At 42.2% G+C, this 17,985-nt stretch overlaps 1 protein-coding gene across 3 annotated transcripts in view; it reads left to right on the top strand.

Annotated features, from left to right (window-relative positions):
- The window catches only part of EMCN (endomucin), a 56,469-nt gene that overhangs the window by 18,266 nt on the left and 20,218 nt on the right, over positions 1-17,985 (top strand). For all 3 annotated transcript variants that reach the window (XM_030024486.2, XM_030024476.2, XM_030024467.2), the window contains exons 3-6: positions 2,239-2,340; positions 2,752-2,865; positions 9,870-9,992; positions 16,457-16,489. In XM_030024486.2, coding sequence (XP_029880346.1) covers positions 2,239-2,340; positions 2,752-2,865; positions 9,870-9,992; positions 16,457-16,489 — 372 coding nt within the window. The remainder of the gene's footprint in view (positions 1-2,238; positions 2,341-2,751; positions 2,866-9,869; positions 9,993-16,456; positions 16,490-17,985) is intronic.

Below are 17,985 nucleotides of genomic sequence, written 5' to 3'. Positions count from 1 at the left end.
AGAAGGTGGCATGGACTTTGATAGTAAAGAATTACACAATATATGCCAATGTTGGGCCTCAGTTAGTAGGAGAGAATACATGTGCATAAAGCTGTCATTTGCAAAAATGCTACTGATAACTTCTTGAAATTATTGATGTCGAGATTCACTTTTGGGGGCAAGGGGATGGCACCAGTGCCCTCAGTTTCAAAAGCTGCATTGTCTGTCTCTTTTGTTTGTGATTGTTTTAACTAGATCAAACTTAAAGTCCTAAAACTATGAAGACTTAACAGAGAAAATACCTGCTTCAGATGGTAAAAGTCTGTGATTCGGGCTTACATCTTCAACTGACACATTCAGTTCTCTTTATTGTGTAGCTTTGTACTTATGAAAAATCAATATTGACCGTATTTCATTCATGTGAGCTAAATATCAACTCCTTTATTAGTTTGAATATTGAAGACTGCTGCATTTAATAAGTGATGCATGTGAGAGAAGAAGACTTGGACACAGGATTCTATTTTTTGATAACTAGAGATACTAATGAGTCTGGTTTGGAGCTGAAAGCACTGAGGTGATTATGATGTATACACTTGAAGTGCTAGTAATGGATGTGAATAAGATGCAGCCAGGTGAAGTATGCATATATTATGTTTATTACAACAGAAGAATTAGTCCTTTTCAAATTCTGTTGCAGTTCTTTTATGTTTCAGAAACCCTGATGTTCATGTCTGTTTCAAAGCTATTTCATAAAGGCCCACCACCTCACAGTGAATGAGCCCTTCAAATGTTTCACTGAAATTTCTCTTGCAGCTTTTTGTCACAGAAGGGAAAGCAGTATTGTTATTTATGCCTATGAGAAAAGCATCAGAAGCCCACTATGAGATTAAAGCACTTTGTGGGTGTGGAGCAAGCTCCCAAGGAGGTCCATCCTTTGAGGCACTGCTATTCTAGGTGAACAGCCAGCAGACTGAGAGTGGAGGAAGAAAGTATAAGTTATATTCTAAAAGTTCTGGTATGAACATTGCATTTAGAAGTACTCAAGTCATATGAGAGAAAATGACATGTCATGTCATGATTTGTTCCTATTCTTTCATGTATCCCATCCGTGAAAAGTGCTAGAAGAGGTAGTAGGACACATGTTGGGTTGTTGTCAGGGATTTAAATAAGCCTCTGTAGCTGACAGTAGCACTTTCTGTTTGTATTAGATTACAGACTTGAAAGCTGGGCTCTTAAAATGATTCGTTATGGCTTTTTCAGCCCAGATTCCTCGACAGCAATTTGGCCAGTCCGTTCGCTTGAGCATGTGTCAGGCTCACATAGGACCTGCAGTATGCCATCCATGCGCAGCAAGACACACTGATTTAAACCTTGCTATTGCCTTAGTGATGTTTGGGCAACTCTGCTCCCCTCTTTCCATACCAGCAGCAGCTGGAAGTGATCCCTGCTGCCTGAGGGAGCCGTTTCCCTTCCCTTCAGCCTCCAAATCTCACCCCTCTGGAGGAAAGAACTACAAGGAGTGACCTTACAAAGGGCACCAAGTTCACCCGGAGAACTATCACTTACTAGAGAATATTATTCATCTCATCGACTATGTCCTAAGCTTTGCTGCACACCTCAGAAGAAGGGCTGCCAGGTGTTCTTTTATCCCCAGAAATCTGGGTGCAGAGGAAGAGGGTGTGGCGAGAAGGCTCAACCTGGGCTTGAGGTGGACAGCAGAGAGAAGAGGAAAAAATTGCACAAAGACTAGTAGAGTCTCTTCCCTTTTGGTTCTTTACCTGTAATATATAAGCTGTGTTCCTGTGTGTCACTCACACGTCTTTCTAGTGAGTTTACATCCCTCCACCTATTAAACAGGCATGCAGCAAAGTGCTGGTCAGCAGTCTAGTCCAGCAGCACAGTGAACCCATCCATCCATGCCAGGCGCCTTTCCCCTCACCTCCTCCCTTGGAAGTCATGTCAGGCACCTCTGTATAACTCCCAAAGAGCATACACCTCTTCCTTAGGGGATGGCTGGAAGGTACAGCTGCTAACTTTCAGTGGGCAATTTGCGGATCGTCCACAGGCCAAACTTTCCCTCTGATACCAACCACATGCACTTTGAATCCTCTTAAAAAATGCATGGGTAAGAAAGGACTGTAAAGGCCAGACTTTAAACAGAAATTCACTGCCTTTCTGAGAGAAGGCAGCTAGAGGTGTGTGATGTTTATTTATGCATGATAAAATAAATCAATAAAGATGTGAATGCCTTTCTTGCAGTAATGGAAGCTGTGAGCACATCAGCTTTACAATCAACATCATTGCAAATGTCAGTGCTGACAACAACTGAAAACAGAACTACAAATGAATCCATCACAAGTGGTAAGTGAAAATTTCTTTGAGCTAATTGTTGATGCTGTTCCAGTGGTCGTTCAGGAAATTAAGCAGCCGTGCCTCTTGCCTTGGGAATTTGTTTTACAGGTAGTGAACTCTGGTGAAACCTTGCAGGTGTGCACAGGAGCTTCCTCTTGGTCAGGCTCAAGGCAGCTCCAAGCCAGGCCTCATAACTGTGCTATCACAGGCTTGTCTTCAGTGGGATGACCCACCTATGGGACAGAAATGGCTTTCTCTGCAGTGAAGGGAGCCCTGTCCCTGTTGTTTTTCAATTTAAATGAAATATTCTTTTGATAATTTAAAACTAGGCTGCAAGCAGGGCAATAGGTGTGGTTTTTGTGTGTGGATATGTATGTATACAAAATTGAGAAAATTATTTGAATGTCATTCCTCTATTAGACTCCATATCTTCTTCACCTAATGCTACACAACAAATAACACAAGATACAACAACACAACTACCAGTAAAAGCGACGACTACAACAGCAGAAAAAAGTGACAGCACAACAAACAGTAAGTGATAATTTCATTGAGCCATTTCTGATTCGTTGTATGCTGCATTTCTGTAAAACAGTGTGGAGCAATAAAAGGAGATCAAAAAGTAGTTTGGGTTATGGATTTGGAGGCTTGGGGAAGCAGAGCTGTTCATCCTATGATATTACATATCTTTAATGAATCTTGCCCTAGAATCCTACACAAAGAATATTATACCTTTAATTTGTAGTGGAGGTGATCTGAAGCCATGACACAGGATTTAAATCTCCCTGTAATTGGGAGAGATGTATTTGGAACAGTTTAATTTTCTTCTGTGTTTTGGTTGTGTTTTTTTTTTTTAAATAAGTATTTCTTCAAAAATAAATGATTCTATGTGATCAGAGTAGTGTCAGAACAGCCCTCTTTGTTTTTTATTTTTGTATATGTCACAATGCTACGGTTAATTATGTTCTATGTTATTATGAGTCACAGTACTGCAAGCAGAGAGGTGGTACTAATTACCCTACATCAATGCTAAGAAATACTTTTGTTCTCCATAAATCTTCAGAATAATGTGTGTTTTGGCCCAGCACATCAGATTAAGAGTCTAGAAAAATAAAATTTAAAAAAAATCTCACATATCCAGCAAGTAGTTGGATTAATTTAAACAAGTATAATAACATCCAAAAGGGGCTCAGTACACTTGCGATGAAATTCAGTCCCCCTTTTTTGTCTATGAACTACTCTGTAAATGTTTGCTCAAGTCTTTTGCTGAACCAGAGGTTTTTTTATATTTAATTGACTCAAAAAATTAAAAATAAATACTCCAGATATTTAACTCAGCAGTCAGTGGTACACCACTGTTCTCAGAATTTATATTTAGAGCATACTGAACTGTGACAAATAATTAGAACTTGACTTCTCTTTCCTTGGTTTCCTTGTCTAAAAAGGGTTTCCTATGAAATGGCCTGCATGTTTTCTTTATGCAAATTCTCCTTTAAAGCCACCCCTCACGGACCGGAGCCTGCTAGGCTGCCTGGAGAGCCATCACCCTTTCACTTAGCAGTTACATCTTCTACTGATGTAGCTTTCCTGCTATGCTTGGTGTAGGGAGTAGTCTGATTCTCAGCCCAAAGTCTTTTGGTTTTTTGGCTTGGCTTTTAAATGCCAGTATGCATGAGTCACAGAATACAGTCTGGCCAATGCACAAGCTGCTGAAGTGATACCGAAGGCCACAAAGAATCTTTTTAAGCTTGCATTTATGACCCCGTGCGCCTGTCAAAAGCCTGTGGCATGGCGCATCGCACTACGGATGCGATTCCTAGTCCTTTCAGTTTGGTGGAGGTTCCTGGCTTGTGGGTACCGGAACGGCACAGCCACCTGGAACTAAACCTTGGTGACAGGTAGAGCTCCCGGCAGGGGAAAGAAAGCTAACGAGGAAAGGCATGCCTGCCAGTACAGCTTAGCTCCGGCCACTGCTCTGCACTGATGACCTGAAAAAGTGGTGCTGGGGGTACAATGGTGCTGGAGGTATGATGGGCCTGGGTGTGAAGTTTTCACCAACACGCTTCCTTTCTATTCCTCTTGTGTTCTCTTCCCACCAGCTAGAGTTCAGTGCCTAGTTGCTTGGGTTGTGATTTGTTTTTAGAACTCCTCATTTAAGCTAAAAAACCCCCATAACTTGTGATAAAAATGGTTGATAAATGAAACTAAAAACAGGGCTTACCTGCCTCTCACTCCCTTTTGTAAGATGGAAAATTAAAGAAGATATTGGGAACTGCCCTGTATTAAAAGACTTTGTATTTTCTTTCAACGCTAAGTAGTATTTGGAAAAACTGTGTATGTGAAAACCAATTTTAGTGTTTTTTAAGACAGAATTCTGGTCTACCTTTCAAGAAAGTCATATCCTTGGCTTCAGCACAAATGAGTGGGACGGTACACAAGGTAGGGCTTTGGGACAGGGCACTGCACAGGGGCTGTGCAGATGTGTGTCCAGCCCTTGCAGAAAACCCACAGACCCCTCGACCACTGTCTGGCTGCTGGCTACAGCCATCTCTCTGTGTCCATCCCACGTGTTGGCATGGTGAGGTGCTGTTGGCTTCACCACATCCTCCCAGACCCTGCTGATATGCCCAGCAGCAGCACAGGGCTGGGGGAGTCGCGTTCCCTGAAGTGAGCACAGGCATAGCAAGAATTCTGCTCTCAAAATGGACAGGAGATGAAAGTTTTCTACTCTCTCTTTTTCTTTTTCACTAGCACTCACTTCTCCCCCTTTTTGGGCTGGCTGTATGGGACTGAGGCAGAAATTGGCAATGCCTTTATGACACTTCAAAATATACCTTTACTACACGTGACTTTTAATAAAAAGGAGGCACCTCTGTTGTTTCGTAATGGAGACCATTGCACTCTCTGGTTCAATCCCTGCTAAAAGCTTCAGCAAATGATCACACTCACACAGCAGAGATTTGACAGGGCTTCCTGTCTCCGCTGCAATTTCTGTGGCTGCTGTCACCTTTTATTATAGATTCAGGAAATGCCCCCAGTGCTCCATACACTGTGAAATCATGCAAACGACTTTGTCTTTTTTTTTAAGTCTTCAGTATTTTCTTCCTCTGCAGGCCATAAGTACAATCTCTCCCTCTTTGCCCTCCTGCCCTGTTTATTATATTGGAAGCCAGCAATTAGACTTGTCTCCTTAATCTTCTTATTTATTAATATCAGGGGCCAAATCCCATAGTTCACATTTAGTCAGTGTGACCTCGCTTGTGCAGTCCAGACCCCAAACCAAGAATTTATATGGTGCCACACTACAGAAAGTTGCATCTGCAGTTGGGATTTCATATCCTGGGACACTTGGAGTTATCAAAGAGAATATGAAATTAAATGCAACAAAATATTATGTTCTTTCTCCCTTGGATATGGAGCAAGCATCTTATGCAAGGTCAGTGCTCAAGGTATTAAATTACAAGTAAGAGTGGATTTTTGGCTGTTATGTTTCTGATTTATCTCATGCCACTCTCCTGAACGATGATACACCATGGTGCAATGAAATATTCAATATTAAAAAGTAAGAAAAGGAAAGAATGCAGGAGATACTTTTTCTCTTTTTGTCAAACTACCGGTAATTAAGAAGGAAGCTTTACTTCAGTAAAACTACCAGAAGAGGGCTACGGTAATATGTATCACTCAATTGTCCTCAGGTCGTTACCGCATGCTATAGGTAAACACCAAGTATAGTTGGCTGCAGAGACATGTTAGGCAGAGAGATGTTTTAAAACATACATTTTTAAATACTTGGGGTTTTCTGCTTACCAGAAAATGTAAAGCTGGCAGACAGCAGATGCAGTCAGCTACGGGTGTAAACATTAAAGCTGAGATCTGCTTGGTTACCTCCCTAGCCAATTTCCATTCCTCTGAACAAGCGTGAAGTTGCATTGGTTTTGCTACACTGGGATTTTTCAAAGCTTTCATGAATGCACTTGTTAATGCAAATGGTTTCTCAGGTTATTGATTGCAGGTGTGAGGCCTATATGTGTGTTTATGCTAAAGATACAAGCTCAAGGGAGAAGGCTTAGTCTTCCATCTAACAAAGCCCTCATGCTGGCATTTTAATGCAGTTTGGGTGCAGTTCCCTCTGCCCTGTAAAGGTGTTTCCTTGATTCATTCATTGTCCAAGTAAGGTTTGAACACATGTACAGATGTCTATATTCTTTGCAGTGCATAGAGTATATACAGAGTATTTGCTGCTTACTTTAAGCATCTTATGATGTCAAAGCTAGTTAGGTAACAGCCTGCTGTAAAGAAATCTAAAGTGCTGTTGGGAAATGCCAAAATATATGTGGATTATACATAGGTTAAGTAGAAAATCATGCTAAGATCAAGTGAGGATATCTGTCGAATTTCAGCTTGTTAAAGAAAATGAAGGGGTTTGAGAGCACAAAGAGTAAGGAAATACCTGAGGCTCAGACAGCAGCTTTGTAGAGCAGCTTCAGGTTCCCTGTTGTTGATTATCACTTTGACAAATATATGTTAACACACTGTCATTTATCTTATCAAAATATCAGCAGGGAGAGCTGCATCACCACCAGGGAGTTCTGCCACTGCAGCAATCACGCCCATTCGGACAGCTATTTTACAATCTTTACTGCTTTACCATTTTTATTCATAATCAGCTGTTGACAACAAACCCATTAACTGATGATGTGAGTGCTTTTGCAGCAGCAGCAGCCGCCCTTCTCTGCTGTGCTGCTTTTCTGCGAGCCCAGGCTTCCCCCTGCCAGGCAGGCAGAAATCTTTGCTGCAGCTGGCTGAGCCAAAGCGTGATGAATTACTGCAGCGATGTGTCAGTGGGGATGGCAGAACTGAGTCACCGTGTGCCTGCGCAGAGTCCCCCGCCTGTTCTCAGGCAGAGCACGGGCACCGCAGTAAGGACTTGTGATGTCTCCTCCTGTTGAGATCAAATTAAAACTTGCATAGATATGAGTTATGGGATTTACCAAAAAGGCAGATTTCTAGCAGGCACACTGTGCTGTCAGTGCTGCTGTTGCATAGGTGAGCAGTGGCTGGATATGGATGCTTCTGTTCCCACAGGCTTTTGGCACAGAAGCTATTCGATCTGCTAAATGTGTTGATGGTAGAGCCAATGCTGTGTATTAGGTGTAAGGCTTGGATGCTGCTTAAAAGCTGCTTCAAAGCCACAAGTCAGCAGAGAATTGGGTTGCTAGGATTTAATCTTACAGTCGTACAGTGGAATTAAGGGAAGCTGCCCTGCGAGGCTGCGTTTTTTGTCTTGGGAGTGGTGAAAACCGGCACACAGACTTTTGCACCATAGCACATCTACTTCACCCCTTGACACTGGGAGTGGGGAGCCTGTTCTGCAGTCTGCCAAAATAAATGCAACAAGCTTCACGCCAAGCCCTCGGTAAAGGTGTGAGTCATACCTGGTACTACTCAAGTCACAGGAAGAATCTCACCCAGGCTAAATTAAAAAAAAAATGAAATTGAAACACTATCATCCCTCCCCTCCCAATCCCCCGCCGAGGCATATCCAGCGCACAGCCCATGTTCCCGAGAACAATCTGTTCTCCCAGCTCCCAAACACAAGAGGAGCGCCCGGGGCTGGGCTGCTGCCAGGACTGATAGGACGCCTGGAATGTGTGATACCCATGGGAAAGCGGCTCTCCATGGAGTTACAAGGCAACTGGCTGCCTCCCTCCTCATCTCTCCCACACACCTGATTGTTTTGCAGTGTTCACAAAGCATATTTGTGTTCGATTATCTCAGCACATGAAGGCTTACTCTTATTCTGCCTTACTTTTCATTATCCCACGAAAGCTTTTAGTAACTTACAATAAGGCAGCCACAAGATGGTTGCTGTTACTGTTACAAGCCCATGCATCTTAAAGGGAGAGGGAGGTTCTTTGGGGTTTTTGCCTTTTTTTTTTTTTTTTTAATTGATCTCAGATTAAAATTCAACATTTAAAATTCGAGTCTGAAGCAACCACAGTAAGAACCAAAAGTGGAAAAAGGTTGCTTTTAAAGATTCGTTCAAGGCTTCTATGATGAGAATGCAGGAATTGTTAAAGTTCTCAGATACTTGCATTATACCATAGTAAAAAATGAGGTAGAGGGCCTTTTTACACTCATCTCTACTGCAGATTAGGCTTGCATATTGAAGGGGTACAATGCTGAGGTTTCTGGAAGGAGCTGACAGTGAAATTACAGTTCTCATCACTAGAATCCCAGTGAAAGTTTTAGGCATTTAAGCTTGTTTTGCATAATTTTCAGTACAGTTTCCTTCCATGCCTCAACCTGCAACGATACTATCCCTGGCTGTCCAGCTCCTCACAGTTCTCAAAGTTGTATGAATCCCCTGACCCCAGTGGCTTCAGCTCACTCATTCTTAGCTCATTGATTTTTGAAGCTTGCCTCTCCAAGGTATTGCACTTAATGAACAAGAGGGAAGGGCTGAGTTAAACGTGTGTGGTGGTAGAATAGGGAGCTTTGGGTGTTGGGGTTTTTTCCCTGAGAAAAGGGGTCTTTGAGGGACCAAACTGGTAATCAGAGTTTCTGAATAAAGTGTGCGATGAAGCATTCCTCAAGATTCACGTTACGTGTGCATGATGATGCACTCATTTGACTAAAACATGTCTTAAAGTTGTTTTAGTTCTAGTGTTTGAAATTCATATGAAGAGGCACTGAAAACAGTTTATAGCTCAGTCGCATCTCTGATTTATATCAGAGAGGAAGTATAAGGTTACTCTTGGGCACCCCTATGTTTTATTCAGTAGGCACTGTCTTGTCTGTTGTTAATGCTGAGGTTCGAGCATAGACGTAGGAATTATCAGCTGTGCTGGAACAGCTTAAATTCTTTCTTGCTGTCACTTGGTGACCTTCAGTTCTACGGGCTCAGGCGGTGCCCTGCAGCATTGTCTTGGACTCACCTTAGGCTGCAAATCTTGTGACACAGATGGCCTTGATCCTCTATTGACTGTGTGAGAGCAGAAATAAGATGCTTTAATTTTTCATACGTTAGTTTTAAGGGATATATTATTTCCTAGGCCTTAAGAGCACAGAATGAAATAATTAACTCTGCGCTTAATGTGATATTTTTAAAAGTTTTAGGGATAGTAATTATGTGACAGTTGTAGCTGAAGCTTGCTTTTTTTGTTTGTTTTTTAAATTTTTTTAAAAATGAAGGTTAAAGATAGAGGGCAGTAAGTGGGCCTCTCTCTTCTGCTCATGTTGCTCTTGGTACAAGACTGTCTAGTTATTCTGGGCTCCCAAGTCAGAGCTCTAGGCTGTCTTCTGGCACAGATGTGAGACTGTTTCTGGTGCTAGGATGTGCTTTAAAGATGCCTCAACTTTGCCAGTAGTAACAACTCCATAGGGACAGTTCATCGCTTGACAAGAAGTTACGAGAAGCTGTAGTGCTTTCTGACCTTAAGTCTCTTCTATATGGTGGGAGCATTTGTCTGAGGGATGATCCAGGATCTCAGTGCTTATACAGGTGTATCTTACCTGAACATTTGTCTCATTTCCAGCTACACAAGCAAGTGTAACACAATTGACACACAACGAGAGTTTGGATGCTTCATCTACTAAGAGACAGTCTTTTTCATCTACAATCTCTCTACAAAAAACCACTTCTGCTCCTGGAACCTCAGGTAAGTCTTGAAAACATACACTTTGTTTTCCTATACAAACAGTTAAAAAGATGCAAATAACTTCGAATCTCTTCGTTCGTTGTGCATTGTCCTGGAATGAGAGCCACCTCCTTATTCATGCAGGGTACGCTGTGCCCATGTCATCTAGCTATGAAGTTATGATGAGTGATGGGTGAACTTCAAAACATTCAGTTGAGATACTCAATGTCATTACAGGAGGATATAAATTACAAAAGATAATAGCAATCTTTATATATGCTGTATGTGGTCATTGTGTAGCATTGACTGCCAGAGGAGGTCATCAAGATAAATTCTCTGGCTGCAAAGCAAAGGAGACAAAGGAGAAAACAGCTATATTTTTTACAATTGTTAATAAGTATGGAGGGCAAGTTAATGCATATTACCAATTAAATTACATTGTTCAAAGTACAACATGGTCACATGCAAGGTCAAAAAGATATTAATGCTTCCCAACTCCAGTCCAGTTTTATTGTTTTTCTGGGTGTGTTTTGTTGTATTTATCCACTAAGCCACACTGTGGTGAATATAGATGCCAGGTCACATGAGCAATCACTTATGCTTCTAGCTGGCTTAACTTTCCTAGATTTTGAAGAACCATTTATTCAGGTTTTCTTAAGGTCTCTTGAGCCTTCACTTCACTCAGTACTTACTTTCAGCTAAATGTGTGTAAATCCAATAAGGACACTGACTTTGTTTGCATATCCCAATTATTATTAATGTTTAACATCCCCCAAGGGGTGCAAGACTCTTTTTAGAACCTCTGAATTGTGTTTGTGGGAAATAAGCATGCACGTGTACTGTGATTTTTCCTCATAGAGGATAGGATCGGATCTAAAAGTGGAGTAATATCATATGCTCAGTACACACTGAAATGCTTAGAAACATGCAAACAGATATTATAATAATAAGCATTTTAAGGAAGTTGGGATTTTTTAATTTTTAATCCCAGGCCACTGATTTGGAGAGGATCTTTGCAATTATTTCAATAAGGCATATATTGTGAGCTGTAGTTACTTGATTACCCTGTTAGGTTTTGTGTCTTTTGGCAGACACGTGTATGGTATGCAAACCTTACCATTGGTACACTGCAACAAAGCAGTAAATTACAATGTTTTTAATTAGCAGTTCTCTTGCACAGGTAAATTCTCCAGGTTAAAATGAAATTGTAATACATATCTGGCTATGGATCACATGTATTGAATTACCTGTAACATTGTTTGTACAATTACATTTTACATTTAAAATTTGCCCAGAAAGTTTTACAACCTTCCTTGGGTCTGTTTGCGAAAGTCATAATCTTACTGAGCTCACTATGCTGTAAAACCAATAAATCATCTTAAGCTTGGGGACTACCCAAGATGCCAGGACTATAATTGCCTGGCTGTGAAAGAAAGGGCCCATCTATCCAGGGGGAGTCAGTCTAGGTGCTTGGCATAGCCAGTACTCTGAGTTCCCATAAAACTGCCTCTTCAAAATCACTTTCTCCCGCACAGGATTTCCATGCTTACACCTTTCCTGTCTGCTCACGGCACCAGCTCCTCGCTTATTTCTTGCAGCTTAAATATGCAAGAAATCCCATTACTCACCCTGATGAGTGAGGTAGCTTATCCCAAATGGGTGCACCTTTAGGCCACCCTTGCTCCCTTATTCTCTGTATATGTTAAAGACTTTAAGAAAAAATGTTTTGGTTCCCTCTAAACAGATTTCTTCTTCTATGTGCAATCGCCCAGGGCCAAGGGAAGCCATATGCTGCACCCTAATAACTTTTAAAGCAATGCAAGTGTGTGAAGCCAGTCATTTAATTCTGTGCTGAGACTAGAAGAAATGCTGACTTTCTCACTGCCATTAGATTATTTCTTCTCAGCTCTTTGAAATTTCACATTCAGGGGCTTATATAGGGGCTGGATACCTTTTGTTCACCAGAGCAGAGGCTGGTATGTGCAATGGGGCTGGCGCTGCAGCCCATAGGGATAGCAGAGCTTGCAAGCTGAAAGCACCCAAGCCACAGCTTCTGCATGGGAGCTCAGGGGAAGACAAATTAATGTGAAATTGATCCAAAACAGAACATTTCTGTTTGGTATGCTCAGCCAAAATAATTCAGCTGGCTAACCTCAGTGCAAAAGAATATATTTAGTTTTGAGACCATTTTCCATTTAAAAAAAAATGCCATTTTGGTGAAAATTTCCTTTCTTGCTGCAGAAAAAGAAAAAAGCATGTTTTGAAGAGAAATTTCCCATCAGCCATATCAAAAGATCAGGGTGTGGGAGGAGTGCCACAGAGAGCTGGAGAGCGACTGAAATGAGTGGGGGAGCCTAGGAAAGAACTTGGAGAAACATCAGAGAACAGTATTGCTGTATTAAAGAAGATTGAAACCACTAGCCATGGAGGAGGGGCTGTGTAGTGCTCACCCAGGCTAGAGAAGGCAATAGGGACTGTTTTTAGCAAAAAGAGCAACCTGCATGCGTGCCGTTGACACATACACTTCTTTAACTTTGGCAGTCATGTATAATATACCTCCTACTCATTCTCCACCTCCACAGAGGATTGCTTGCTAATATTTAATTTTGTCCTTTTGTTTAATTAATGAAAAATTGGAGATTTAGTGGACCAGTCAGAGTCTAAATACATCTGAGAAACTTTAAGTATTGTAGCTTTTTATTCTGTGACCTAAACAACAAAAAATCTGTAAAACAGTATGAGCTTAAGTTCACCCAGCAGGGTGGTAAGATCAAATGATCTATTATAATAAACTGTCAGATGAATCAACCTGCTGCATCTATTGATATCTTTATTGCACTCCTCCAATTATAAATCCTACTCACTTGATTCACAGGAGGCATCTCCCTAAGAAAAATTCTTATGAGTAAGACAAGGAGGGTTTGACTTTTTCTGTACGCAAACTGTGTAGGAACTCTGGATAGTGATATTAGGCAAAAATTACCCACTGTATCTTCAGCTTCTTCACAAAGAGAGACACAAAATTCGAAGTGCCTGGCAGATGGAAAATATAGCAAAGCCTCAGTTAACAGTTACAGATCTATAGCATGGTCAGGGCAAGGAGGGTTTTTTAAAGTTCTTAATTTTGCTTTGATTTATATTGTGGTATCCCTCTGAGTAATCAGCCAAATTTATTCGTTTGTTTTGCCAGTGAACACAGTTTCGTGTGGCTGCCCTCCAAAAACAGAAGCAGCAAACTGCAGGGTATCCAGGCTGTTTAGGTAGTGGTTGTCGGAGAACAGAGTGGGGAGAGGTTAGTTACTGGTCTCTTCCTCCATCTGTCAAGCTTCCAACCAGCGCTGAACTGACTCAGGCAGGTATTTTCAAATCAAACCACCGTCATGTGCCAAATTTTTTTATCCTTGTCCTCCTTACTGCACAACAAGGACTCAGCACAGCCAGTGTTGCACACCTCACTTTTCATGATGAATCTGGAAACCTTCCCAGATTATTTATGCAGAGCATCTGCCCCCTAACTCACAGCCCCAAAGGATGTGGTAAGCTCTGAACAGGCAGCCAGAACAACTACGGCAACTATGTTACCAAGTGAAACGCTGCCTTTCCTTCTGTCCTTCTCTTTCTGTAGACCAGCAGCTTGAGACCCTGCCACCAAAAAGAGCTCTGGATGGTTATTTAGAAAATGCAAACTGAAAGCACCTGCTGAACCGCTCCGATAAGCACAGCTTTGTTTGCGTGGCAGGGCTGAGCAATCTCTGCTCAGAGGGTGAGCTGGCACCTTGCTTGCAGACTGGATACAGGGGGAGACAGAGAAGGGCATGAGATTTTTCCTATTTAATTTTTCATGCTCTAGCACAATTTGGGTGAGCTATCTTTGGGAAAGATGCTTGTAGTTTTATTGTGTGTACATGTGTGCAGTTTTTAAAAAATAACAGAGGCTCAGGAAGCTCCTATGGCCCTTGAAGGAAAGGTGGAGGGCTGCTGTCATGTTTCCTACCTGGGATGATTTCTGCTGTCTGGGTTTATTGATGTGGCGAGGTCTGGCCAGTACAGCAGCATGGGTTTTGGTTGTGCCTGCGGGTACTGAACCGCAGGTCACCCAACCCTTCCTGTTCACAGAGCCTATTGTCACCTGCATACAGCTTTCACAAACCTTAAGTCTTTGGGGATATCAGTCTCTGGCTTGACATGCTTTTTCTATTTATTTGTTCGCTCTAATTTGAGCCAAGATGGTTCACTTGGTTTGGAAGAGTGAAGTTAAGGGAAAATGTATAATATGTTATAACCTTGACAGGGGTTCTTAGGAAAGCTCAACTCTCTTCAGGCTTGGGAGACAAGGTTTGAATTTCATGGAGAAGTGACCTATTTGTAAGACTTGACAATGTCTTCTGCCTTTCTCCAAGAATATGCACACACAGGGCTTTACAACCCTTGGTGTGTGATCGCATGGTATTTTTATCATGGGATCCCACTCCTTATAGGTTGAAGGAAAGGCAATATTTGGGTAACAAGCAATCATATCATATTTGGATGTTTCCTTAATGCCAGGTATGCGTCCTGCTGCTTTCTGTACTGTGTGTCATTCCAAACCTCCTTTGACAGGCCAGTTATTAATTTCCCCAAAGCTTTTCCTTGGCTCTTCTTGTTAATGTTGCCCAAACATGCTATAAACATTGCCTAATGAATCATCACAGAGATCCCCTCTTAGCAAGGTGACATTGCTTTTTGTAGATGGATTGATGAGATGATAAAAAGCTTAGGAAAAACGTCTCCTCTGGATCCTAGGAAGCCAGGGCGAGGTAACTGTGTACCTTCAAAGTACTTAGCATTACTGATATATTTAGTATGTTCAAGAAGAGCTCTTACTGCTGACTTTTAAGTACTTGGCTTTTCAACCTGAACGTGCTTTTTGTGCATGTTTGTGATTAAAATGCAGTTAAAGCTCTGTCACATATATCATTAGCAAAAGTGGTGATTTGCACCCCAGTGGCTCAAGTAATCCATGTTTTTAATTGGGTGTAGAGAGGAGGAAAAACAAGAGCAGCCATTCTGGTTTTCAAAGAGTACATTCACAGCAGTAGAATAATGTGCTTCACTTGTGTTAGAGCTCCAGTGGTAGGGGCTGTCTTTGTGCAAAGCATCGGTCCACAGCACAGAAAGTGCAGCGAGGGCATAAGAGTGGATTTGTACTCCCTGGGGACCCCAGTTGGAGGAGGAGCACTGCAACCCTGGGCACTCAGTGGAGAGGCTGAATGCCCACCTGGAGTTACAGCTGCCTTCACGCCGCTCCCTCTGTGGTCTCCCAGTCTGGCACAGCGGGGACACGGAGGACGTGCTGGTGGGTCACATCCTCCCGGAGAGTTCTCAGGACAGGGTCAGATGCACTACATTCCCCACAGATGCTGTGGCAACAGTGAACCCTGAAAAGACCCAATGAGGGGGCTTTTATAGTGCCCTCTAGCCTGGAGGAAGGTGACCAAATGCTATGATTTATACCTCAAAATAATGAGTGGCTGCTGAGGATAGAGTGACTGAGGGATTTTTTTCCGTGGTAGCTCCAGTAATCCAGTGTGAGAGGCCTCACTAGGTGGGCAGAGTGCCAGTCACTCGTCCCTGGCAAGAGACAGTCTGTCTTGTACAAACAGATAAATGTTTTGCTGCCAGTTCACGCAGGTGGGTATTCTCAGAGACACGGATGAGTTAGGTGCCCAGCTCCCTTTGACTTTAGAGTGATCGCAGAAGAGATTTAATGCAACATAATAAAAATCACTGTGGGAGCGATGGCTGTCTGTGGCTAGCGTCCAAATGTGAAGTATTCACAGCCGCCTTAATTTCCAAGCCTGCTACAGTCTAGACGCACAAAAGCAGCAGCATACTAACAAAAAGCTGACAAAAAATGTGTTCTGCACCAAAAACTTGTGAAGTGGCTGGGGGAAGCTGACAGCAGTGGGCCAGTAAGCAACATGCACAGTGCTCTGCAAGGTCCATTTCTTCCTCATTACCAATGCCTCTTACTCCTGCTGCTTGGCAGTCTGCTAGCCAAAAGCACCAAGATAATTAATGAAGATTCATTTTTAAAGGGTTTTGTGACACTTGAAGACATGTCTCAATTAGGCATTTGAGTTTCTTTTATTAAACACTTATTTGTCAGTTAAATGCTAGCTATTCACTCCCAGGCACTTACTTGGTTTTGGCAGGAAGAATTTTTTAGGAATGTATCAATTAATTCAGGATTTTCTTCTCTTGAGTGGAATAATAACCTAGCATAGGCTAAGCTTTGAATTCTGCTCACATCTATAAGGGATGTCTGCAGACTTTCACAGCTCAGACTTTCTGGGCTTGGGAACAGCGTCAGTGTGTCAGTTCTGGGGCAGCATTTCCTGTGGGGTTACTGAGCACGTTGCTAGAGTCTGCCAGTTTGTATGATGTGAAGACTCTGGACATCTAAAACAGATACTAACAAACCTGTTCCTTCTGTTTTATTGCAGGCCTTCATGTGAGCTCCCCCACAGAATCGACAAGTAAGAGCAATAGAGGGTTTTCTCTGTGCATGCTGATGAAAAGGGTTGGTGTGGGGTGGGAGGGGGGCAGCCTCAGGAAAGGAGACGTTCAGGGAACAAGGAGGCTCTGGGGGAAGAATGAACCTGAAGCGTAGTACAGAGAAGCAGAGGAGTGATGCTCAACTTGTAGCAGTAACTTTGCTGTGATTTCAGCTGAATGCCATGTTGGACTAGCAGATACTGAAAAGAAAACAGGGTGGGAGCGCAAAAAAAAATCAGGCCTGGTGTATTGCATGAAGCAATGGGAAACTGATATAAATAGAGTATTATACCAAGGAGCTTGTTCTTGTCAGTAGCTGTCATTACTCGTCCCATGGTTAGAAGCAGCAGGTCCCAGAGTAAGGCAAGAGTTTCCTGTGCTAGTGAACCTGTATTGTGCTATTTTCCTTTCTCTGGGCTTATCAGGAAACAGTCTCTTCTGTACTGGTCCCTGCAGTTCTTGCTGCTGCTGCCAGCAAAAGCTTGTCCCTCCTGTTACCATGATGGATGTACTACTCCAATTAATTGTTATTCTGATCCCAGATCATTCCATAGCTGGAAAATGTCTTCCAGATTTACTTTCTAGATCCAGAGAAAGTAGACAGGATGGGCTGGCTTGTGAGAAACTTTAATGAATGAAGTGGGTAACTGAGTTAAAGGTTTTAATTCCTTAATCCATTTTATTCATTCAGTAGTGCTTCTTTTTAGCTATTGTAGTTCTTATTGATAGTCTCAAGTAATTAAAATGCTAACCTATGGATTTTTCTTTCCTGCATTACACACATCCTGGTCATTTAAGAAAGAACTGGGAAAGTAACCAGTGGATTTGAATCCTCAGTTTTTCTCCTGAGGAGATGCTGCACAAATGCAGGGATACACGTTCATGTTTTTCAGTGTAATTTGTTTCTGTTGTCATTTTCAGTCAGTATCCAGGATAACTCATTGCTGTGATAATTGCCTGCTTGCCCTGTATATCATGTAGTATATTGGGTAAGGTAGCAAAAAGGGTAGTAGTATTTCCCTGGGAAATCTAAAGCAATCACATGGAATTACAAATTCATAAGAATTATTTCAGTCACTTGATGATGGCTCACAGTTTCCATCCTTACATTATCACCCCTCAGCAGACTGGCACCACAGGAGAGAGAGCTTCTGCTTTAAAGAAACATAGTGATTTTTCAGAGATAAGGGTCTCAGACAAGGATTGTTTTCTACACTATAGCATCAGAATGTCTCTGCTGTGGCTGTATTGTTCAGGCACCACACAAGCACATAGTAAGTGATCATTTTTCCCCAGGAGGTTTCAGTCTCTGGCCAGACAAATGAGGCGGGGCAGGAGAGGGGCACGGAGAAAGGAAACAGAGAAGCTGACAATCTGCCCCAAATTCACACAGCTACACAACAGCAGAACAAAAATGAAAACACAGCTCGCTCTCTTTCCCAGAACTACAAGTCAATTCACATAAATTTTGAAGTAG

Source organism: Aquila chrysaetos, chromosome 1 (assembly GCF_900496995.4).
Source record: "Aquila chrysaetos chrysaetos chromosome 1, bAquChr1.4, whole genome shotgun sequence".
In the NCBI taxonomy this organism is placed as follows: domain Eukaryota; kingdom Metazoa; phylum Chordata; class Aves; order Accipitriformes; family Accipitridae; genus Aquila; species Aquila chrysaetos.
Note: the sequence above shows the minus strand (reverse complement) of the source record. Positions and strands in the feature narration are given on the sequence as shown.